We start from the raw sequence: 25,334 nt of genomic DNA on the forward strand, positions 1-25,334 counted from the left end.
CATCTAATCTGTTCACTATAGCAGACACAGAACCACCATTCCTGCAATACAAGGAAAAATTCCTTCAGTTTTGTCCAGAATCTCATTCACATTTTCATCACCCTTTACCCTTGTGGAAAAATCCCCAGTTCTATATCAGCCTTCCTTTCACGCTCAACGAAAATATCAACCTAACAAAAGCCACCCATCTAGGAATGTCTTACAGATCTAGCCCTTGCCAGATCGGAATGCCTGACTCTGCTACAACAAGGCCTTATCGAGCCCATAACCTCACAATGGGTCTGTCAAGCCTTTTATATAGAAAAAAAATTTGAAAAACTAAGAGGGAAAAAAAGACTTGTGATTGATTACAAGCCTCTGAATCATTTTTTGCAAGACAACAAATTTCCTCTTCCTCGCATTTCGAACCTAAAAGTCCACATTCAAAAGGCCCAATTCTATTCAAAATTTGATCTCAAAGCTGGATTTTGGCAATTGGGTATCCATCCCTCAGAAAGATACAAAACAATTTTTTGTATCCCAAATGCCCAATATCAATAGACAGTCATGCCTTTTGGGCTCAAAACAACCCCTTCTCAGTTCTAAAAAATAATGATAGAAATCTTTGGGCCTATCCTCTACTCCTCCCTTATCTACATTGATGATATTCTCTTATTCTCAGAAACAGCTGAGGAACATCATCAACTCCTGAAACAATTCCTTGCTATCATCCAAAAGTACGGAATCATGCTATCAGAGAAAAAAAGTATTATTGGTCAGCAAGAGATAGAGTTCCTTGGAATGCATTTTAAGGATGGCCAATATACGTATGGTCCACACTTGACAAAAGAGCTTGATTATTTCCCAGATGAGAATCTCTCTGTAAAGCAAATTTAGCAATTTTTTGGGATACTCAACTATGTCAGGGAAGCCATACCACATCTATCTAGTTACACGTGTCATCTTTCCAAAATGCTCAAAAAGAACCCTCCTCCTTGGGGAACAGAACAGACAACAGCTGTCAAGAGACTGAAAGAATTGGCTTACAATCCTCCACCCCTTACTATTCCGTCTACAGGACATCTTATCCTGCAGACTGACGCATCCGATCATGTATGGGGGGCAATTCTTCTTGAAAATCTCAATAACAATGAACAACTGTGTGGTTATGCATCAGGACAATTTTCTCCATCTGAAAGGCATTACCATTCAACATATAAAGAGATTCTGGCAGTCAAATATGGGATAAAAAAGTTTTGAGTTTTTCCTCATTGGTCAACACTTCTTGGTCCGAATGGATAACTCTTCATTTTCAAAAATCCTTGAGTCCAACCAAAAGACCTTACCAGAACCTCAATTATTGAGATTAAAATCATGGTTTAGCAGGTATGATTTTGAAGTTCAACATATAAAAGGAACAAGAAACCTCATCCCAGACTTCTTGTCCAGACTGTCAAAACCACAACCAAAACCCCAACCTATTGTCCTCCTCACCTCAACAGTTAATCTTTCGATAATCTTCATGGCCTCTTCATCTTCAGAAAACCCTCTGCAACCTCCCTCACCACCAGACCTTCCTACAAATCTCACAACTAAACAGGTCAACAATTTTGCCAAAAATATGATGTTTCATTATTTGGCAACCATCCAACAGACTTTCTCACTATCCATCAAACCCAATTTCTTTTATCCAGATTACCCTTGGTGCTTAATCTATCACTTTTCTCCTATCCATCCACAAATTGAAAGTGAATTATGGTTTCTATGGTGTCTTTCCACAGTCTGCTATCATGCTATAGAAGTACCAGTCATGGACCTCCTATACTTCTTCAATATTGATACAAATGCAGGAACATATCCATGAAAATATCTCACTTAGTTCAAAACCCTATACCAATGGAAAAAGGATCTCCTCAAAATCATTCATGAAAATAAATTGTTCACAGATAATGACTTCAAGGCTTCAAGATATCATGCCATCTATATTCTTCACAGGCCTTACTTTAAGCTCTCAGAAGATACCTATGCCACCCAAAACATCTGTCATTATTGGAGAACAATTGAAATGCCCTTGTATCTTGCTCCTCCGCTAATAACAAGGGATTTGAAGCTTACTCTACAATTAAGAAATGATTTAGGAAGGACCAATGTTTCTACACCATTTGTCTGCACTGACCTGATAATCTATAGACTGAACACTCCATTATTGAACACTCCACTTTACCTATACTACCGACTCCACTAGATGATCCAAGTCTTACCGCTGAACAAAAAGATGCCATTATGCAAGATTTCCAGCCTATGGACGATGATAGTGGTTCGTGATGACTCATCCTTTTACTCGTAATAAAGACCATCTCTCTCCTCCACAATTCAAAATGTAAAGGTGTAAAAAGATAAGATTTCAATCTCATCTTTTTCGTCCTAGTAGGTGTATTATTTTCTGCATGTGATATCTCTATGTAAGTGTATTATTTTCTGTCTTTTTAGGGAGATGATAGGACTTATCTTTTTGTAAGTGGGAAATCTCATCTTTTCTTCTTAGGAAGACATGTGTAAAAGATAAGATTCCCACCTTATCTTTTCTGTCTTGTTGTATTAAGACTCCTCTATATAAAGAGAAGTCTTGAATAATGGAAGTAAGCAAGTTTGTCTTTCATCTATCAATATAATATTCTCCTTATGGCTTTCTAAACTCTTCATCTCTTCCTCTCGATCCATTGGTTATGAGCTATTTGATTACACGATCTGCTCTTCTATGATTCAAAAGGACTAACTCGGCTATAAGAATCCAAAAGAGCATAAAGATCTCTCATGGCAAAGGTGCCTCTATACGGTCTTAGCTTGAGGATTTATCTTGCCTTGAGTTTACAGTATGAGAATCATTAGAATGAACAACTCTCGGCTTCAAAAATATTTTATTTTTAATAGTCACATCAGTAAAATAGTTATAAATATCTTAAATTGAAAAGAATAAAAATAAAAATATGGGCACTAAAAAAATACTATTTCCAAATTGGATATAAGGCTACTAACAAGATAATTTACCTGAAACAATTTACATATATCAATATTAAGTGCTGTCTCAAGTCTTGTAGTACACTATGATGAGTTAATTATATAACGGCCACTTGCATATAATTTCAGTAATCTGTCTTTAGTGTTAATTAATTAATAGTTGTTGCATTTTTTCTTAACTTGGACGATTGGCCGGTCTTTCAGTAAATAGGAGATAAAGAGATAAGAGATAAGTTTCAGACTTGGTACTATTCAAGATATTGACAAAGTTTCAGTCTTAAAAGGAGATCTCTAGTTGTTGGATCCTTTTGTTCAGATAATAGGAAAACTTCTAATCCTCAATCTTTAACATCTAACTATTCCTTCCATTCCATACTGATTTCTTTCCAAATAAAAACAATTTTCAACTATTTATCACTTATATATTTGATGTAATATTAATTCTTTCTTTTATATTTTATCGTTGTGTTAGAATAGGTGTAATAAATTTAATTTAATTATTTTTTTTATAATTAAATCTATTGATTACTTTCTTAATTCAAAAAAATTATTAAAAAGTAACAATTAGTATGGAATGAAGGAAGTAATAAAGACGTATGAATAATTTCCTTGCTTTCGACAAATTACAAGAGATGTTCAAAGTTTAACTAATTTAAAGTTCAGAGATATCTAATTGCAGCAACTGATTAATAATTTAAATGATTTCAGTGGCATAATACTTTAAGCCCCCAAAATTAATATCTCTAGCTATGAGAGGAGAATCTTGGATAAAAAGCTTGTAATGAAAAATAAAAGCATGGAATTTTGGAAGAGAATTCAGTGCTCACAGTAGCCAAATATGCTGAGCTGAACTGAGCCAAGTAATCCACTGTGCTCTTGTAGAATTATAATACATTGGACCCCATGAATTCACTCCTCCATGTATGATGATTGTACAGGAAAGCCTTTGAGTTCTTTCATTTTTTTCAGGTGTGGCTCCTCTTTTTCTTCTGCAGAGTTGCCACTTCTCTTCTTTGTCACTTCCGCTGGCATTAATTCCATCTGGTTGCTCTCCTCATCTTTGGAATATAGTAGAAGAACCCCACACTTCTCCACTTCAGGAAAATTTGCATTTTCCACCTGGTGACCATTTTCATTATTGTTATAATCAAGTATTTCAGCAGAAAATTCAAATGAGATCTCATTGCACCAGCAGCATTCGTTAAGCCAATTGCTTTTAGCAACAATGGTACCATACCAACGGCAATCATACCACATGAACACATGCTTTGATCCATAGGATTTAGCTGGGAAATATTTCCAACTGTTCAAAGTGAAAATATGATTGTTGCAGCCACCATAGCTGTTTTGAAAATTGCACTTACATGCAACAATTCCACGAGGGTACTCACAAAGAAAACGATCATCAAAGGCGACAACCAAGCACACAGCAAAACCCAAGAACCTGTGGTTTAGCCAATCTGGAGGGAAATGCTGAATTGTGACAGAACTTCCCATGCTTTTGTCTGCGAACCACTCTGGAGTTTCGGTACCAGGATAGGTAAAGCAAATAAAAGTTTCATCATAGAGTTCGCGATCGTAATGTTTCCTTACCATGGCAAAATGCTGAATTTTCAGCTGTGCACTTGCCAGAATATCGGCCCAATTATCTTGATCCAATTTAAAGCAATTGGTAAAAACAAAAGTCTCATCATCCAAAGAATTGCTGCATCCCAGCTCAAACAGCTGCTTCAGGCCAGATATCGATACCAATGATCTACAGTCACGTGCATTCAAATATCTTATTCGTGGAGGAAGCTCCGGTAATGATTGAAGCCGCTTGCAGCCAGTCACGTTAATCCATCTCAGCTTAGAAAGTTGATTAATGCCTGCAGGCATCGTATCAAAATTGCTCCCGCTTAGATTCAGCTCTACGATAGAGGATAAATATTTAAGATCAGCAGGTAATGTTGATAGATTGCATCCTCCTGCTCTGAGCTCTGCCAAAGATTTTAAATTCTTCATATTTTTTGGCAGCTTTCCAAGTTTCGAGCAATCAGAGAAATTAAGCATATTAAGAGCTTTCAAGTTGCAGAAGGTATCTGGAAGATTGACCATGGCTGTTTCATCCAAGGAAAGGTGCTGTAAATGATTCGTGGTCTCTAAAATTTCTGGGAAGCTCTCTAGCTTCTTGCAACCAGATAAAATAAGAACTCCAAGAGATTTTAACTTGAAAATAGTGCTTGGTATACACTCAAGCTCGTTGCAATATTTCATATCTAATACGACAAGTTTGCTGAGGTGCTCAATTGACAAGGGCACTTCTTGTATTGCAGTCTCATTTAAATATAAATATCGTATGTTCCTTGAAACCTCAGGAAACATCATGAGATTTGAGCATCCAGAAAGATCAAGAGTCTCAAGAGATTGCAGATCAATGGTAGTTGGAAAACTTCGAATATTTTTACTGTACCTCAAGCTCATGAAAGTTAGCTTGGTAAGCTGGCCGATTGACGAGGGAACTGTTAAAAGAGGAAATAAAGAAAGCATGGCCTCAGACATTGCACAGGCAGAAAGCCTGTGCAGGGCAGGTCATCACAGGCCCTGAGAAAGGGAGCAACCATCCCTGTGGCAGGGAAAGGCCGCTCCAACCTTTCCCAGAAAAAGAAAGAGACGTTGGACAGTAATGCCGAGGCAACCGAGTAGAATAGGCTACCGTTGGACATATACATGTATATATATCAACAGATTCAATTGTAAAAGATCAGAATTATAGAATCAATAAACTCATCATTTCTATTTTCTACATGGTATCAGAGCAGGATTCAAACCTGTGAGATATCAATCAAGCAAACAAAAACCACATTCTCAGAATTCCTTTTTGGAAATTCATCATGTCTCAAACCGATAACAGATTGGCCAATATAATCCTCAGAGGTAATCAAAATTACTTCGAATGGTCAAAAGCTGTCTACATAGGGCTTAGTGGCAGAAGTAAATTGGGGTTCATCACTGGAACTAAACCCAAACCCAAACCTACTAGACCAGAAGACCCGACAGAAGAAGAAGCAGAAAAAATTGAAGAATGGCAGACGACAGACCACTTGGTCATGTCACTGCTTACCAGCACTATGGAGCCCCAAATTTCCAGGCTCTGCATGTTGCTGGAATCGTCAAAAGCAATATGGGACAAGGTAAAAGGCCTATATGGCCATCAACAAAATTTTGCTCACATATTTTATCTCAAACAGGAATTGGTCAAAATCACACAAGGCACAAAACAAGCTCACAATATGCCATAGAAATATTGATAAGATGGGAAGAACTCCAGACTTACTTACCACCTTCAACAGACACAGCAGAAATTCAAAAGCGAGCCGACAATGATCTAGTACACTTACCTGGGAGGATTGGACTCAAGCTACGAGAGCTTGAGATCCCAAATCCTCCTGTCCCCGGAACTACCGAGCATCGACATTGTCATTGCAACAGTCCAGTGCGAGGAGACACGAAGGAATCTTATGAATCCCTCGGCCTCTACTGAACTCGCGGAAAACCAAGCCTTTGCATCGCGTCGCCCCGATCTCACCGCAAGAAACAGAACAGGGGGAGAGGCGAGCACGAGCGAGCGGTGCGACCACTGCAAGAAGCAGGGTCACAGCCGCGCTCGTTGCTGGCACCTACACCCCGAGCTCAAGCCAACCCGAGGATGGGAAGGGGGGAACGGCGAAGGGGTACGAAGAGAAAGAAGAAGAAGACCCGAAGGAAACCCTAAGGAGAAAATGGAATTCAGGGGCTAGGCGTCATATGCAGATAGTTATATGACGCCCCGACCCGACTTCTTCAGCCACTGTGCCCAAGAGTTCGCCAGCACAACAGCCCAAGAGCCCATCAGCCCAAGAGGCTCAATAGCCCAAGAGGCCCTTAAGGCCCACCAGGCACTACAAGCCCAGCAGAAACATCAGGCCCAAATGGCCGAAATGTTAGCCCAATTGCAGGCCTTGGTTCTCCAACTCAACGAGTTTGGGTTAACTCAACCCGACGGGTTAGGTTCGGTTCACACTGCTTTAAATTCCTTACAAAATTCTTCAGAACCCTGTCAAAATTTCTGGATTATTGACTCAAGGGCAACAGATCACATGACCTGGGATCCAAAAAACCTAACCAACCTCAATTTGGTTTCTCCATCTCACCATGTGACTGTTGCCAATGGAGAAAAAGTCAAAATTCAAGGATATGGCACTTCAAATTTATTTAACTCACATAGTGAAAATATTTTATATTTGCCTGCATTTAAATCCAATCTATTATCTGCAGGTAAAATTACTTATGATTTAAACTGCAATGTTATTTTCTCACCTACTTCAGTCATTTTTCAGGATTGAATCTCCGGGAAGACGATTGGTGAGGGAAAACTAGAAAATGGCCTCTACTACCTTTATGCACCTCCCAAGAAATGTTTTTTGTCAACAAACCCTAACCAAGGCATACTAATGCATCAGCGGTTAGGGCATCCATCCGACAATGTTTTGAATAAATTATTTCATTATAACTTAAGTTCCAACAATTGCGATGTGTGTAAATTTTCTAAACACACTCGATTACCTTTTTCCTTATCCTCTAGTGTATCTGAAAAAGCTTTTGACTTAATTCACTCTGATGTTTGGGGACCTACCCCTGTAACTTCCTATAATCACTTTAAATATTTTGTCACTTTCATTGACGATTATTCTCGTACTACCTAGGTGTATTTGCTAAAAGGAAAAAATGAAGTCTTTTCTCGTTTCCAAGAATTCTATAATTTCATACAAAACCAATATAATGCTACTTTAAAAAAATTTCGATCCGACAATGGCACAGAATACATAAACCAAAAATTTTCTAAAACAAAAAGGGATTGTTCATCAAACCACTTGTATCAATACTCCTGAACAAAATGGTATTTCTGAATGAAAAAATAGACATCTTCTCAATGTCGTTCGGACTCTTCTTTTTCAAAATAATGTTCCATCGATTTTTTGGTCTGATGCCCTTTTAACTGCTGCTTACCTGATTAATAGACTCTCCACTGCCGTTTTAAAGCATTTGAGTCCCCTAGAGGTTCTCAAAGATAGGAAAATTGATTTGAGTCATCTCCGGATTTTTGGCTGTGTTTGTTATGTTCACATAAACTGCCAACACAAACTCGATAAGAGTTCTGTCAAGACCCTGTTTTTGGGATATTCCTCCACTAAAAAGGGATATAAATGTTATGACCCCTATACTCATAAAACCTACATCTCTCGTGATGTCTCATTTCTCGAGACAGTCCCTTATTACACCACCCAAACTCATGATAATCCTCATGGGCCTTGCCCGCTAGTATTTCCGCCTAACTCTGATTTTTCTCTTAGCAGCCCTACTCAGGATTTTCCACAGGGGGAGCCGACCATTGTCTCAAGATCAATTCCTTCAGGGGGAGACAATACAATTGGAGATACAACCTCTAAAAGCCAATCTCAAATCTCTGACAGCCAACCTCAACCTCAGGAGGAAGCAATCGCCTTGAGAAGGTCCACTCGTCAAACTCAGCCCCCCCATGAAATTAAGAGATTATATATCTCATTCGGTATCGTATCCTATCCAAAGCTTTATTTCCTATGATACCATAGAAAGTCAATATCGTAGCTACTTAAGCCAGATCTCATCCCATCCTGAGCCAACCAACTTCTACGAAGCCAACACCAGTCCAAAATGGTGTAAGGCTATGAAAGATGAACTTCAAGCGCTAGAAAAGAATGACACTTGGGATATTGTTCCTCTTCCTACAAATAAGAAACCAGTTAGATGCAAATGGATCTACAAAACAAAATATAATAGTGATGGGACCATTGAGAGATACAAGGCCAGACTCGTCGCCAGAGGCTTCACTCAAACTTATGAAGTTGATTACCAAGAGACGTTTGCTCTAGTCGCCAAGATGAACACTGTCAGAATTCTTCTCTCAATTGCAACTAATCAAGGGTGGAGCCTATTCCAAATGGACGTAAAGAACGCCTTTTTACAAGGAAACCTAGAAGAAGAAGTTTATATGACTCTCCCTCTAGGTCACAAATCAGCCATAGATACTTCCCTGGTATGTAAGCTAAAAAAGGCCATCTATGGGCTTAAACAATCTCCGAGAGCATGGTACGCCAAACTAAGCCTCTTTCTATTAAAAATTGGTTTTACTAAATGCGATTCTGACTCCTCTATGTTTGTTAAACACAAGCTCACACACACCGTCATTATCCTTGTCTATGTTGACGATATCATAATAACAGGAAATGATGACCAAGATATTAAGGATGTCAAGCAAAGTCTAAAGAAAGAGTTTGATATTAAGGATCTTGGACAGCTCTCATATTTCCTAGGCATAGAAATGGCAAAGTCCACTAAAGGTTTATTCCTATGTCAAAGGAAATACACTTTTGATCTATTGAAAGAAACCGGAATATTAGGGGCTAAACCAGCCTACACCCCTATGGAAACTAAAGTCAAACTCAACCTTGAAGATGGAAAACCTCTAGCCAACATAGGACATTATCAACGTTTGGTAGGAAAGTTAATATACCTCACTGTCACTAGACCTGACATATCATTCGCAGTAAGTATGGTAAGCCAATTTATGCATGCCCCTCGCACTTGTCACCTAGAAGCTATAGATAGGATTCTCAGATACCTAAAGGGAACCCCAGGACAGGGAATATGGATGAAAAATAACAATTTTAACTCTATAGTTGGATTCTCTGATGCAGATTGGGCAGGAAGCAGTGACAAGAAGTCAACCACTGGTTTTTGTGTCTCTGTGGGAGGAAACTTAGTAACATGGAAAAGCAAGAAGCAGAACGTGGTTGCTAGATCGGTAGTGCAATGGCATCTAGCGAACTCATCTGGATCAAGCAAGTCCTCAAAGATATGAAGGTTGAAATCAACAGACCTATGACGATGCATTGTGATAACCAAGCCACCCGTCACATTGCATCTAACCATGTGTTTCATGAACGAACTAAACATATTGAAGTGGACTGCCACTTCATCAGGGAAAAGGTTCAAAAAGGAGAAATTGAAACTCCGTATATCAAAAGCCAGGACCAACTAGCTGACATCCTTACAAAGGCACTCGATAAACAGACGCATCACTCAATTTTAAGCAAGATGGGTTCGATCAACCTCTATGAACCCAACTTGAGGGGGAGTGTTAAAAGAGGAAATAAAGAAAGCATGGCCTCAAACACTGCACAGGCAAAAAGCCTGTGCAGGGCAGGTCATCACAGGCCCTGAGAAAGAGAGCAACCATCCCTGTGGCAGGGAAAGGCCGCTCCAACCTTTCCTAGAAAAAGAAAGAGATGTTGGACAGTAATGCCAAGGCACCCGAGTAGAATAGGCTACCGTTGGACATATACATGTATATATATCAACAGATTCAATTGTAAAAGATCAGAATTATAGAATCAATAAACTCATCATTTCTATTTTCTACAAGAACCTTAAGCAAATGGCAAATAAATTAGAATACTTGATCATTATTTTTCTCCAACTCAAGAATAAACAATACATAGTAGAAGCTAGTACCTTGTCTCCTTCCCACAGTCCTTCAAGTCTACTATATGGAAAGTTCAGCTCAATAAGATTCGTTGGATGGAAATTGGCTGGTAGAAATTTTAATGGGTATCCATGCCAATAAAGATACCGCAGCTGTTGAGGTAGAGATTCAAGTCCCTCAGGAAACTGGACCTTACATTCTTCTTCAAAGCCACCACAGTTAATAGACATGCGTAATATGAGAAATTTAAGATTAGAAATCCTTGTAAAGGCATTCCGATTTAATTCCGACTTTCTTGCTTCAGACATCCCTAAGAGTATGCCTACAATTGCTTCAGTTCCCTAATAATCAAGAACAAAGAAAAATAAGATAGCATAATAACCCAATGGAATAGAAAGAATCTAATTTCTTCACCTGAAGTTTAATCATCAATCTTGAGATAAACAAAGCTAACATATAGGAAGATCAAAATATATACATATAAATCTTACAGTATTTTCCTCGAGTACTTTATAGATGTCATCAGGATTCCATAACCTGTTGCACTCACTTGGTCTTTTGGATTCTTGGCGTACAATTTCCCTTCCCATTTCTTGTAGTAAATCATGCATTTTTAGCTTATTTTTCGAAATAGTTAGAAGGGATTTATCAACAAGTATGCTTATTCCAATATCCGCGGAGAAGCCACAACCATCTAGTGCCTGTGTCACTCGGTCTCGATCCTCACTTTCAAACAAACATGCAATATGAAGAAAAATATCGCGCTCTTCATCATCCAGGTTATCATAAGTAAATTTCAGAATATCTTGGATATCTTTATGAGGAGCTCTTGTCAGTTTCTTCAACGCACTTCCCCATTCTGTTTTGCTCTTTCCATATAACATGGAACCCAAAACTTTTAGAGCCAAAGGATTACCTCTGGCATATCTTACCACTAAATGCGTCAGGGCCACAAAATCTTCCAAGGGGCTTTTCTGCTTAAAGGCATTCCAACAGATAAGATGAAGAGCATCCTCATAATTTAACTCCTTAACTTCATATGTAACATCAACAGTTATACTAAGCAGTTGCTTATCTCTACTTGTTACAAAAACTCTACTTCCTGAACCAAACCAACAAGGATCTCCAGCAAAATATTCCAATTGTTCTATGTTGTTCACATCATCAAGTACAATTAGAACCCTGTTATGGCGGAGCATTTCCTTAAAATGCGAGGATCTAATATCAGGTGTATTTAATTTTACTTCTCTTTCTTTTAGAACTTTAGAAAGAAGCTCCTCTCCTAGACGAGTCAATCCTCCACACTTCTGTGACTCTTTCCCAATATTTGAAAGAAAGCAGCAGCCTTCAAATTGAAATGCAATTTGTTTAAAAACAGCTCCAGCTAAAGTTGTCTTTCCTATACTGCCCATACCCCAAATTCCTAGAACGCGAACATCAGATAAGCCAACAAGTAATAATGATTTGATGCGCTCAATCTGTAAATCCACCCCCACCAAAAAGTCTGAAACGATTGGCGATACTTGTTTCACTCTTTTCCAAACATCATTGACAATTTTATCAACAAGTTCAGATTCCCTCCTGTTAGCATGTCAATGTAATGATGTTCAAACAAATAAGTTAAGTAATACCGATTTTTATATTATTACAAACATAAATATAATATCCCATTAGCCATAAAAATGAGAAAGAGTGTGTGTCTTTAATTGAGAACTAAATAATCAGGGGAAGAAACTCTAACCCAAGCTTCCCCCATGTATCACAATAGGAATAGAGGCAAGAATAATGGAATTGTGACAAACTTGAATAGAGTAATAGTGGGAGATTAGATACAAAAAGATCTTGAATATCTGCAACTCATGAGTTCACCTACTTATCTGCAAATCATGCCAAGATAGATTGCCTGCTTTCTTCAGGGCAACTTTCCACCTTTGTACTTTGTCCAATTTCTCCTGATCTTGTTCAGATCTAGCAAATATGCAAATGATTCAATATTCTTGGTAATATTTCATGACGTATGATATATATTTTTCCATTTACAACAACTTGTCAGTTTAACTTTGTATTACGAAATCAATTTTCCGAAATTAACCTTCAAAATTCACATTTCTTTCCATAAGAAAACCTTTGCCTGCCTGGCCTGAAATATATACTAACCTCATTGACTTTGTCTATTAAAAATCATATATCATTGACTTTGTCTATTAAAAATCATATATTTCATGCAGATGCATAGGCTCACATCTAACCTTTTCCCTATTCATGAAAAACTCAGTTTATATTTCCAATGAAGAATATAAATATGAAAGTTCAAAATCTACCCGATAACTTGTGAATGGAGCATGAGAAAGTTGGCTGCTTTAATCACAGAATCCTTCCACCATTTCTTCCATCCTTGCACTTTGTTCAACTTTTCCATAATACCTTTTTCGCGCTTCTGCAAAAATCCCAGTGTCCGGCTCCAGTAGATCTGATGGATTTACATTGAAAAAGATGGGTATAACTGTTTGTCCATAGCACTCGTGACATTCTATTATCTTTTCAAGTTCATCCAAACAGTAAGTTGAAGATGCATAGTTTCTTGAGAAAATGACAACTGCAATTTTCGACTCTTCAATCTTTTTCAAAAGTGACCGTGTGATTTCATCTCCTCTTCTAAGTTCATCATCAATGAATGTTCTAATTGATTTTCTACTTAAAGCAGCATGGAAATGGCTAATAAAATTGTTTCGAGTGTCTTCATCTCTGAAGCTCAAGAAAACATCATACTTCCAATTCTGAATGCGGGCAGAAGCAGAGAAACTTGATGTCATTGTTGGATAGTTTGTATCAATAAGATCAGATGGAAGATGAGAGAACTGAGGCAGAGGTAATTGCTTAACAAAAAGCTTTTGACTTTCTATCGTGACTTTATTATTCTTTTCATACTTCCGTCTTCCCTTTGCTTCTATCACCATAGGATATTATTCCTCTTAATCATCCAATGGTGCTTATTTTTACAAAGTATAGCTAGTTTACTTTGCATAGAAACAAAGTGCATAGACCTTCTGCGTGATTTTCTTCTTTGATAAAGACCTTGAGACTTTTGCATCTGCCGCTACTTCTTTTCTTTTGGCCCTGTTTTCTCTTTCTCCATTCCCTTCTTCCAGTATCCGGACTTGATGACACCTATCCTTGTATCTTCAGAGCCTTAAATGGCATCATTCCTAGACTCAGAACTACCACATCTCCACCATCAACACCTATTCTTTTTTCCCTATTAGCCCCATGGATGTGAAATTGAAACACCAATTCACCACATAATCATGTTTGATGTTTCTGCCATTTTAATTTCCAGCCTTAAAACAGTCCGTTATCATACAATTCAAGGAAACCCATTTTTGTGGTACCTCATTACCATCTCTAATCCAATGGAATCAACTCCAAAAGGAGCTTCACAATTTCCCAAGTCAACATAATCGTTCAGGTTTAAATATCTTGTTGGTACCAAAGCTTTAGCCTAACTTTTCAGTATATTCTAATATTTTACTAATTATTATAGTATCAAAACATTAATTTTCGTTACAGGGCACAAGAACGATTGAGTAATGATAAAAGCTTCAAGTCAAGACATAGGAGTGAGATAAAGGTAACTCATTATCCTTTATTTTGTTCTGCATATACTAATAATTTATAATATTTTAACTAAACTACTTGATTTCGCAGTCTATCCAAATTTAATTTCCCATCAAGATTATTGCTTTGTTGAAGTTCCAAGTATTCCTTATATTTCATCCCAGTATATGCAGGTGCTTTCCTTTCCCTTGCTAGTAACTCTTCTGCTGGTCTAACTATTGAATCCAGCGATGGACCTTGTACTGTGGCTATGGATATTCTTGTAGCTTTGTTGTTTACTACTGCCCGGTGCAGAACACTCCTGTACTTCCCATTACTCAAAATCTAATAAACAAAAAAAAAATATTTAAGAAATAAATGCCGACAATAAAATCTCACAATATTGATGGATGTTGGATACGGCGAATTCTCACAAGTGAAAATACCATCCTGACGACTCCCTAATTGGCATATCACAATAGCACATACCCAATCATGAATTATTAGTAGCAGAAAATTTGAATATGTACCAACAAAATTATATGTCAGGTGAGAAACTAATGTGTTATTGAGACCTGTTGCACCACTCTAAAAGAGTGGATTTAATTAAAGTAGCTGAATCAGTATAATTCCAGGTAATTATAAATGAAATTTACATATTTAACAAATAAATTAAGAAGATCCAGAACTTACCTCAAGATGGTCTCCATTGTTAACCAGGAAGGAATTAGGGATGCCATGAACATTAACCCACTTCCCTTCGTGTTGCACTTGAAGGCCACTAATTCCATTATGTATTAGAAAAGATAAGAGGCCATGATCTGAATGAGGGGGCATGCCCATAGCAAGTTCTGGCTGTGGGCATGGTGGATAGAAGTTTGCTGCAATTACTTGTAGACCCTCTTCCAAATTCAATGCCTTCTCTATATAATTGGCTTCCAATCCTAAGCTCTCTGATATCCCTTTTAGCAGTTCTCTTGCTATTTCTCGAGCTCTTTGGGAGTACTCTAATGATGTCTCACTGCATTAATACAGTCACACCAAAAATAGTTAGGGGAAAGTATAAAAACACCATGCGGTTACACACTTTTTCACTTGTGGGTGTCATATTTTTTCTTGTTAGTTTAGGGTCTCTTCTATAATTTCATTGCTTTTTGATTTTCAGTAACCTTTCAACTAATATTGTTATCTTTTAATATTATGATATTAATAAACACTAATTTTCAACTGTAGAGTCATTTTTTAAGCAATTTATATCAAACTAACTAATGAAATAGTCTTAAAAATATTGTCAATTTATTTTAAAAATTATTTCATTTTATTCCTAATAAAATTGAAAAAAAAATACAATATTAATAACATTAATCGTGAATTCATTATAGTTAGTTATATGATACATATTTACTGAATAATTCTATTATTAAAATCTAATATTGTATTAATATAAGATCGTAAATTATTGACAATTTATTAATAGAAAGGGTATTAAAATGAAAAGAAAAGAAAATTACATATCCTAAAATGACAATAAAAGACTATAGACGCCTTAAATAAAAAAAGGCATAACCATAAAGTGCTTTTTTATACCTTTTTTTCCAAATATATATTAGGCCTTTCACATATCATTTTAATTTTCAGGTTACACCAATTGACACAATTTCTTAGTTAGATAAATTGTTGTATTATCTATCTCCTTGCAAAGCCTAATTACTAGTTGTAATTATAATGGCTGCTGCTATTATCAATTCCTATCCAAATACCAAAATGAATATATATAACCAGGAGGGAATACATATATAAGAAAACAGAATAGAATCCACTAGGTGCACAAAATCCAATAAGAAACAGACACCAGGATTCCTGTTTGTTTGGTATAATGTAACATCCACAAATATTTAAATCCTGTTACTGTCAACAATTATTCAACTACAGTTCAAGTGCCCAGGAATTTTCTGAAAAATCTCCTCTGGCCTTAACTTCATCAATGTAGAAGTTCAATCAGATTTCTGAAATGATAATATAGCTATAATTTTTTTAATTGGGCTATATCTTTTTCTTTTTAATCTAGCTGTAAAATTCCAGAAATAGAAAGCCAGTTTTTTGCATGAATATTATTCTCTACTTGTCTAAGTATGCAAATTCTCATTCCAACATTAATTCATTATTGTGTTTCATTTCTAACAGAAGAAACTAATGCCATTCTGCTAGAACTACAAAATACCTGAATCCAGAAGGTTTACTAGGAGAATGAAATACAGGATGTGAAAGAATCTTGAGAAAATCCTTCCAAAAGAAAATCTTCTCCGCTGAAGCATTAAAGCTGGTTCCACATCTTATTGGGTCCAAGACATGCTTCCCTCTATATTCTTCCTTATCCTCTTCAGAAAGATCAAAGAATCCTCCACACATATCAATCATTGATCTCATTAAGCTCTCTGGCACTCCATGATTGATCACCTGATAATTATCAAAGTTACAATTTGAAAGATATTAAAGATTGAGATAAAGAAAGATAAAAAGTTGGTTATACTTATACCATAAAGAAGCCCCAGTCCTGACAGGCTTTGCCAAGTTCATTAACGATCTTGGACCTTTCATCAGTATTGGCTGAAGTAAGAAGAGAGTAATCAATGATCGGAAGCGATGCTTCTTTTTCTGATATGACTTGATCATCAGGATTTGGCGTGAAGATGTATGTAGAAGGGATGGAAGTGAGACCAGGTGACTCAGATATTGTTTTGATGCTTGTAATCTTCTGTGGTTGAGCAAGAGGTGCATGGGAAGAAACCTGTAGTGAAGCTGTTTCAGCCATGGGAAAGAGAAGAAACTGAATAGTGTAATTTGGACACAGGCAGTGATAGAAGTTTGCAAGACTTCTACAAATATGGATAGTAGACAAAATTATTAGCTGTCTTGATAAGAAAGGACTTATTTGTCTGGATACAAAATAAAATTATGAGTGATCAAACTGTAATAATGTTGATCACAAAATGTATCTTCTCTTCTCACTTTCTAATTTCTCTTTTTCACTTATTTATTTTTTCATTTTCTATCATATTTCTTCATTTCCTTTCTTACTTCCTAATTACTCCCTCCCCCTTTCTCTCTTTCTTTCTCTGTACTCCCTCTCCCTTTCTCTCTCTTTTTCTTTCTATGTTCTTTTTCCTTACTCTTTCTTTCTCATTTTCATATACTCTCTCTCTTTCTTTTTATTTCTTAATTTCTCCAAATCCATCGGTAAACAAAATTAAATTTATTTGAGTTTTTTTCCATTTGGATTTTTTCATATTTCTTTTGTTTTTTTTACTATTCTTATTTATTTATTTTTATTATATCAATATTGATTGCAGAAAAGATTCAGTGGATTTTTCTTTGATTTTATTTATTTTATAATCTTATTTTGATTTTTATTATTATTTTACATTTAATTTGATGTTCATTTTAAGAAAAAAGGTAAAAAAATATAATTTTGATTTTATTCTACTTTAAGTTTGAAATATATATATATATATATATAATGCTATTTTTAATATATAATTTTATTTTAATTTTAAAATATACAAACAATTTCTTTAAATTTCCAGATTTGTTAAGATCTTATCAATTGATTATTGACCGATTTTGTAATTAAATATATTATAATTTTACCAATAAGTTACCAACAATATTTTTTGAATTTTACAAATAAAAGTTTAGGGGCACAATATTTTATCGCTAAGTTATTTTGGTGATAATATTTTTTTAAAATTTCAACAAAATTATTTTAACCGATTACAAATAAAATTCTTATCACTAATTTATCAATGGTCAAAAAACATCAATGATTTTTTATCAATAGATTTCTTTTGTTGAAAAATTATTGATAAATTGTAAAAATCTTATGTTAATGATCTTTCTTTTTATGTTAATGCATTTTTAATTTTTTTTGTTGAGAATTTGTTATTGAGATTAATGGAGTTGGAGTTTTATATCCTAATGGTAACAGTTGCATTAACCAGTCAACGGTTTAATTTTTTATTTAGAGTGTGTTTGGTTTAAAAATTTTATACAGCTGGTAGTTATTTTTTACTAAAAAATTATATAAAATAGTTAGTAAAACTTAAAAATTAACAATTAATAATTGATTTAGTCTTAATCAATGCATCCATAATAAACTTGAAGAAAGTGAATTGAGGGCTTTGTTAAATTGGGGTTTCTAAAAAAGTAAATTATGGAAAATAAAGTATTTGTCGCTAAAACAATATATTAGACGACAAAAGTACAATTTCTCCCTAAAATGGCTATATCCCAGCAGCTTTATTAGATTCATCCACAGATGATTGGACTCTTTTACTTGGATACAGATTTGTCTCTAAAGCAAAAAATTTGGGGATGCAGATATGCTGTCGCATAATATTAAAGTTTTAGTGACCATTAAAATTTCGTTCCCGTATTCTGCTTCGTGATGGCATTTTTTGTTGGTGGCGACCAACTCTTTTCATCTGCATTGGATATTAGCGACGGAAGAAAGATTTGATCCTTAGCAATTTGGCCCCTCAACTTGTTCAGAAAAATTAACTTTTTTTTAAGAACATATTTCTGAAATAAATATCTAGCCAAAAAAATTCTTTGAAAATATGCTTAATGATCTCAACTATCAACAACATTATTTTTTTTTTAAAATCTATATTGACTTTTAAAATTTTTCAATTTGATCCATCTATTTTGTGTGTTATTTCAAATCTATTAAAAAAAGTATGTTTGAAATACCAAAGTAATTAGAATTGAGACTTAAATATATATATATATATATATAGGGGCAGGGGGTGAGCAACCTTTCATAAGGGCACCCAGCCCAGGGGTACCGCCCGCCGTATTCGAGGTGCCAGCTAGTCCGGTGTCGGTTCCAGCCCCGAAGCGGAGCCGATTGAGATACCCCAATTGCCCCACCCTCTTATCCCCGAGGATGCCCGAAGGGACATCATTAATTGGAGGAATTCAATCAATAATTGGGGGATTAAAGTTGACCCGGAACAGATGGAGTCCATTCTTGGGGCTCAACTCATAGTTGAGCGGAGTGTGGAGGCGGCGTTGGTTGCGGATGGGTTTGCGCCCAACTCTATACTGGAAAAGTATAGAGATATTCGGGTCGTAGCCCGGCAACCGTAGACTTTAACTAGAGGCTAGCTTCGCCAAAAGCATACTCTTTTCTTTTTTTACAGAATGTTTCTGGTCAATCACCGCTCCCATCCTTTGTCATGCTTACGTGCTCTTAAGTTCAGTTCTAAAGAGATCGAGAACAAAAAGAAAAGGCAAGGCTTGATGACGTCTTAGGGCATCCAATTTATTAACAAAGAACTGACCCTACCCAAATGAAATTCCAGGATAATACATATGATAAGGCCCAGGGGTTAAGGGCGCTTAGTAGAACCACGATCCACCAACCAGTAGGTAAGATTCTTCGTTTTCATCCTATATAAGAATATTAGGTTTTTTCTTTGCCTGGGCTCAGGACTGTCAATCTCTTAAGTTCATAAATAACTTCTTTTTATATATTCAATTCTAAATTAAGGCATCTGTGCCAACAAGCCACTACGTTCTTCTCGACATAAGTTATATATATATATATATATATATATATATATATATATATATATATATATATATATATATATATATATATATATATATATTTAATAGTCGTGAAGACTTAAAAGATACATAACTTATCTTATTTAATAGTCTGTTCTTTATTTATTAATTATTGTTCGCTGTTTTTCACTTCCTTTTTAAATCTTTATCGTAATTTTTTTTAAAAAAAAATCCACTGTATGGACCTACAAAACTATCAATTAAACCCTTTTTTTCACGTTATAAGTTTAATTTCTAGGCTGATTGCCCATTAAGAGCAAGTTGAGGGGGCAAATTGCTACTTTAATTCTTAAATTTGCTCTAATGGTACTCAATAAACATGTATGACTTTTTCTTTTAGAAGAATAAAAATATTAGATTTGACTCACCTTAAAAGAATTAAAACAATCACAACTAGTAATCTCTATACAAGAGATATACTACATGGGTGTTCCAATCCCATGTTTTAAACACTAATCAAACTCACTTCCCAACTCACTTTAACAATAAGTAAGGAAAATAACTCACTTAATTGCTTCCAATAAAGTCCTTTTTGTTCCTTTCTTTCTAGGCTACTGGAAAATTGGAAAGTTCTCAGTTTATATTCAATGTATACGCTGTGAAATACATAGGGAACTAACAATTACTTGACAAACTAGACTGCGTCGTGAAGTTCAAAGGGTGCTCCATTATTACCCAGAAATATTAAACTCTAGTTTCATATATATAATGGAGTTTCTCTTAGTGAAAGAAACGACATTCCGAACTGACTAAGGCAAATTTGCAAGTAAAATAATGGAAAAAAGAACTCTGAATCCAGATCCTTCTTCTGCAAATAGAGAAGCTCTTGCTAAATCATCTTGTATACTAACTCTGCTCACCTAGTTTTTGTTCGTTTCTTTTTTTCTTTGATTGTGTCGTGAGTAATGTGACTGATACGTGTCCTGCAATGGTGTGCTCTACCAGTTTTCAATTAATTTTGTTTATATTTTGGTTTATTCTTTATGCCAAAGAAGTTGTAAGTTCAAGACGAGAAGCTCCACCTGGTCACTAAACATTAAGGGCCAAGTCATTTTCTCAATTATCGAATATAGTAAAAGACCTTGGAGCTGACAAGTACGAATCAGGTGAATTTGAAGTTGCTGGTTGCAAATGGTGTGTTACTCTAAATCAATTATTATCATTTTTTAATTACATATTCCAGTCCCTGATTGTAAGATGATCAAAACTTTCTATGGAACAGGAAATTGTTGCTATATCCTAATGGAAATACGAAAAGAAATGAGAATGGTCACATCTCTCTCTACTTGGAATTAGCAAACAATGATGCAATTCTTCATGGAAGCCAGATTGTTGCGACACTAAGATTTTTCGTCTATGATCATATTTGAGACAACTTCTTCACTATCCATGGTGGGTTTTACTTTATTTTGCTATAAAAAAATGCAATGGATTTTTTGAAATGTATATACTCACAAACACACATAGGGACAGATAAGGGATACTTGCACACTTCAAAACCATGGCAATTTTGAAGAAACACCCTAACCCTTATATCTCATGCAATGTATTTATGAATTAGATTCTTTTTCTTTAATAGCTATATATTTTGAACGCATAACAAAACTGGTGTATAATCTTATTGTCATATATGCAGATGGGAGAGTGAAGCATTTCCATGCTTTAAAGACTGAACATGGTTCTGACCAACTTCTCACTCTTACAACACTCAAAGATTCTTGTAATGGTATCTTGTGGACGATTGCAGTGCATTTGGAGTAAGGTTCATGTTCGTAACTCCACTGGCAAAGGGGAGGATGTGTCTTTTATAAAGGACCCTGAAAATGGTACCTATATTTGGAAGCTTAACAGGTTCTCTACATTAGATTCAAAGGAACTTTATTCTGAAATATTTATTGCTGCTAACTACAAATGGTACAATACACAGCCCAGATACTTTTTCTGTCTTTTAACATCTGAATTTGTTTTATGGGATTTGAGTAATGTGGAATTTGTTGTGAAAATCATGTTAATTTTCACTAATAAATAAGCTATTAAATAAACAATAATAAAAGAAATATTAAAACATTAACGAGGTTTGACAAAAATTATGCTTACTTCTTCGGGCACTACCAAAGTAATATTTCTTAATTCAATAGAATTACAAATAAATATTAATAAGAAGAGAAAGAAGAGAAATACAATTTAGCTCATAAAAATATAAAACCCATTATTTTTCTTGACACTTGAAAAAGAAGGAAAGCCCGTTATTTATAGACTTGGGACCACTTCTTTTTTTCTTAGCTTTTCAATGTGGGATAAAGGAGCAAAAAATAATAAATATCCACCTTGACGACTTCCTAAACCCAATCAAACATTCTTTGTTTTCTCTCATCACAAATATAGCAATGTTTCCAAATGCACTTGAAGCGCCCATTTTCAAATTTTCAAAACATTTATCAAGTTCAAATAATGTTAGAACTTGACATCAGTTACTACTTTCGTAGTCATATCTGCAGGATTTTCAGCAGTTGGGATCTTCTGAAGAAGTATCTTACCTTCTTCAAGAATTTCTCTCGCGAAGTGATAACGAACATTGATATGCTTTGTCATTGAATGATAGACTTGGTTTTTAGCTAAACAAATAGCACTTTGACTATCATAATGTACTTTGACGTGCTTCTGATCCATTCCCAAGTCTTTCACCAACCCCTGAAGCCAAATTGCCTCTTTTACAACTTCTGTAAAGGTCATATATTATGTCTTTGTTGTAGACAAAGCAACCGTTGACTGCAAAGTAGACTTCCAACTAATTGGTGCTTTTGCAAGTGTAAACACATAACCAGTAGTTGACCGACATTTATCTAAATCACCTGCATAATCAGAATCACAATATCCAACCACATTTAGACCAAACTTCTCATCCTGCTTAAACATTAATCTAATATCCACAGTATTTTGCATATACCTTAGGATCCATTTCACAGCTTGCCAATGTCCTTTTTCAGGATCATGCATATATCTACTCACAACTTCGACTGCTTGTGAAATGTCAGACCTTATGCACACTATAGCATACATTAAGCTATCAATTGCATTTGCATATGGAACCTTCGACATATAATTTCGGTCTTCATCATTTTTTGGAGATTGAGAAGTACTGAATTTAAAATGAGGAGCAAGTGGTGTACTGACAGGCTTTATCATTTCATCAATTCCAAACCGCTTCAGTACCTTTCTCAGATATTCCTTCTATGCTAAACAAAGTCTCTCTAATTTTCTGTCTCTGCTTATCTCCATATCAAGAATCTTTCTAGTTTCACCTAAATCCTTCATTTTAAACTCTTGATTTAGTTGAGCCTTTAACTATTCAATTTCTCCTCTATTCTTCGATGCAATCAGCATATCATCAACATAAAGCAGAAGATAGATAAAGGACACATCCTGTAGCCTTTTCAAGAATACACAATGGTCATATTTGTTTCTTATGCACCTTTGCCTAATCATAAATTTATCAAATCGTTTGTACCACTGCCTTGGTGACTGTTTCAAACCACATAACGATCTGTTCAATTTGCATACCAAATTTTCTTTTCCGGCAATCCTAAATTCTTTTTCATAATTCGTAACTGTATAAAGCAGTACAAACTTCACTGAGAGACACCTCAGCCTTCCCATGGAGTAAAGTAGTCTCAAGGAATTCAAATTCTTCTAGAAGAGATCCCAACAACATCAAGGCCAAATCTTCATCTTCAAATGTCACATCTAAATTCATCAAGTTAGCAACAAGCTAATTGAAGTTCGTTATGTGATCATTCATTGTGGTACCAGGAACATATGTGAATCTGAATAATCTTTTCTTCATATGGAATTTATTTTGACTGCTCTTTATAGAAATTTTTCCTCCAGCGCTTTCCATAATTTACTAGCAGAAATTTCTTTACAGAATGCATATTTCTGCTCTCTGGACAAGCACGATCGAATTGTACCACATGCCAATCGATTAATTATTTTCCACTCATTCTCCTCCATACAGTCTGGTTTCTCATCTTCAATGGTAACATCTAAACCTTGTTGGAATAAGGCATCTAGAACTTCACCTTGCCACATATCGAAATGACCGATACCATCAAATATCTCCACCACAATTCTGAAATTCGCCACTGTATCTCTCACTAAAATTGACGAATTTGGTGCTACTATTATGGTTGGTGTAGAGGTACTTTCCCCGTCAACCATTTATGCTTCGATCTATATTTAATAGCTTTCAAATACAATGCGGAATGACCCAGATTCTTTTCTGATATGGAAGATCAATTTAAACTGCAACCACTCAGTAACCTGCCTCTGATACTAATTATTGTGGAAATCGGGTTAGTAAGAAAAGAAACACCAGAACTTTAACGAGGTTCGGCAAAAATTATACTTACTTCCTCGGATACTACCAAATAATATTTCTTAATTCAATTGAATTACAAAGAAATATTAATAAAAAGAGAAATAAGAGAAATACAATTTAGCCCATAGAAATATTAAGCTAATTGTTTTTCTTAACTTTTCAATGTAGGATAAAGGAGCAAAAAGTACTAGGAATTAACTATTGAAAAAAACATTTATTAGGAGATTGGTACTTTATCCTAAAGGAGATTTAAAGGAGAAGCAAAAAAGTCTATCATTATATTTAAGGTTAGATGACATGACTGCTTGTCTTGGGCAAAGAGTGTACGTGGAATGTATGCTATCGGCAAAAGATCGGGTCCATGGGAAGCATCATGAATGTAAAAGTAAGGTAAAAATAAGGTTTAATAGTCATGAGTGCCTTGTTCTTCTTTAAGTTTCATTGACAAAAATAATAAACTTTGCATTGGTCCTGTGCAGTTAGTGATTGGTTCAATGGCAAATCCGCTTCTTGGGGTTATCCAAGCTTCATGCTCCTAAGTGATCTCCGTAATGCATCCAAGGGATTTCTAGTGAATGACACTTTGATTGTTGAAGCAAAAATTACTCTCGCCTCTGCTAATCATGGACTCTCCAGAAAATAACAATGCACTGGTTATGTATTGACAAGTTCTACCGAATGTGTTTCTTGGGAAGTAGTAAGAAACTAGGGAGTCCTCAAACTATTTGGTTATAGTTCGTAACAGTCTATTTGTGATAAGATATTTAAGTTTGATCACTATATCTAGACATTTCTTGATATCTTAACATCCATAATTTGTTAAGCTACCTAGAAGGTGAGATATTGGTGAAGAATCCTGATTACCCATTTCAACATCACTTATAAACATATATGATCTTGTTTTTTCCTTTTTACCTAGAAACTGCTAGCTCAAAGAATGACGCATCACCTGGTCATTAATACATTGAAGATTCGAGTAATTCTCTCAATTTTCTTAGATATTTAGAACGACTGAATATGACAACTAAACAATAAATCTATTTTTGGTGACCAATATTGCAAATTTCATTTTTTTAAAGTTGCCTGGCTAGATTTAGAGATAGCAAATAGTTCAGCAACTCAGCCTTTCATTAGGGATCTTACTAGTTTCATTCTGTTGATTGTATCAGAGGGATTTGTAGTGAATGATAC

The 25,334-nt window shown here is 35.4% G+C and overlaps 2 protein-coding genes and 1 pseudogene across 2 annotated transcripts; 1 reads left to right on the forward strand and 2 right to left on the reverse strand.

Moving 5' to 3' along the window:
- Positions 1-3,572: 3,572 nt before the first annotated feature.
- On the reverse strand, positions 3,573-14,025 carry LOC112535402 (disease resistance-like protein DSC1). Its single transcript, XM_048375315.1, has 12 exons — positions 12,903-14,025; positions 12,790-12,796; positions 12,414-12,508; positions 11,032-12,125; positions 10,570-10,881; positions 10,231-10,327; positions 9,677-10,028; positions 9,569-9,584; positions 6,318-6,320; positions 6,017-6,130; positions 5,808-5,906; positions 3,573-5,568 (listed from the first exon to the last, which is right to left on the reverse strand). The coding sequence occupies exons 1-12, from the start codon at positions 13,495-13,497 to the stop codon at positions 3,907-3,909; spliced, it is 4,446 nt and encodes a 1,481-aa protein (XP_048231272.1). The 5' UTR covers positions 13,498-14,025; the 3' UTR covers positions 3,573-3,906.
- A 133-nt stretch (positions 14,026-14,158) lies between these two features.
- On the reverse strand, positions 14,159-17,203 carry LOC8266816 (2-oxoglutarate-dependent dioxygenase 19). The gene is made up of 4 exons (XM_002522557.4): positions 16,671-17,203; positions 16,356-16,591; positions 14,828-15,155; positions 14,159-14,479 (listed from the first exon to the last, which is right to left on the reverse strand). Exons 1-4 carry the CDS (start codon positions 16,944-16,946, stop codon positions 14,225-14,227), a joined length of 1,095 nt encoding a protein of 364 aa, XP_002522603.2. The 5' UTR covers positions 16,947-17,203; the 3' UTR covers positions 14,159-14,224.
- A 3,336-nt stretch (positions 17,204-20,539) lies between these two features.
- LOC107261519 lies at positions 20,540-24,786 on the forward strand (annotated as a pseudogene).
- The last annotated feature ends 548 nt before the right edge of the window (positions 24,787-25,334 follow it).

Source organism: Ricinus communis, chromosome 6 (genome assembly GCF_019578655.1).
Source record: "Ricinus communis isolate WT05 ecotype wild-type chromosome 6, ASM1957865v1, whole genome shotgun sequence".
Classification (NCBI taxonomy): domain Eukaryota; kingdom Viridiplantae; phylum Streptophyta; class Magnoliopsida; order Malpighiales; family Euphorbiaceae; genus Ricinus; species Ricinus communis.

Coding starts and splice junctions, on each gene's coding strand:
- LOC8266816 (XM_002522557.4), bottom strand. CDS start 16,946: ATGGCTGAAACAGCTTCACTACAGGTTTCTTCCCATGCACCTCTTGCT. Junction 16,592..16,670: donor AGGACTGGGGCTTCTTTATG/GTATAAGTATAA, acceptor GATAATTATCAG/GTGATCAATCATGGAGTGCC. Junction 15,156..16,355: donor AGTAAACCTTCTGGATTCAG/GTATTTTGTAGT, acceptor GTATTAATGCAG/TGAGACATCATTAGAGTACT.
- LOC112535402 (XM_048375315.1), bottom strand. CDS start 13,497: ATGGTGATAGAAGCAAAGGGAAGACGGAAGTATGAAAAGAATAATAAA. Junction 10,882..11,031: donor AAGTACTCGAGGAAAATACT/GTAAGATTTATA, acceptor CTTGATTATTAG/GGAACTGAAGCAATTGTAGG. Junction 10,029..10,230: donor AGGCTTTTTGCCTGTGCAGT/GTTTGAGGCCAT, acceptor TCCCTGATGAAG/TGGCAGTCCACTTCAATATG.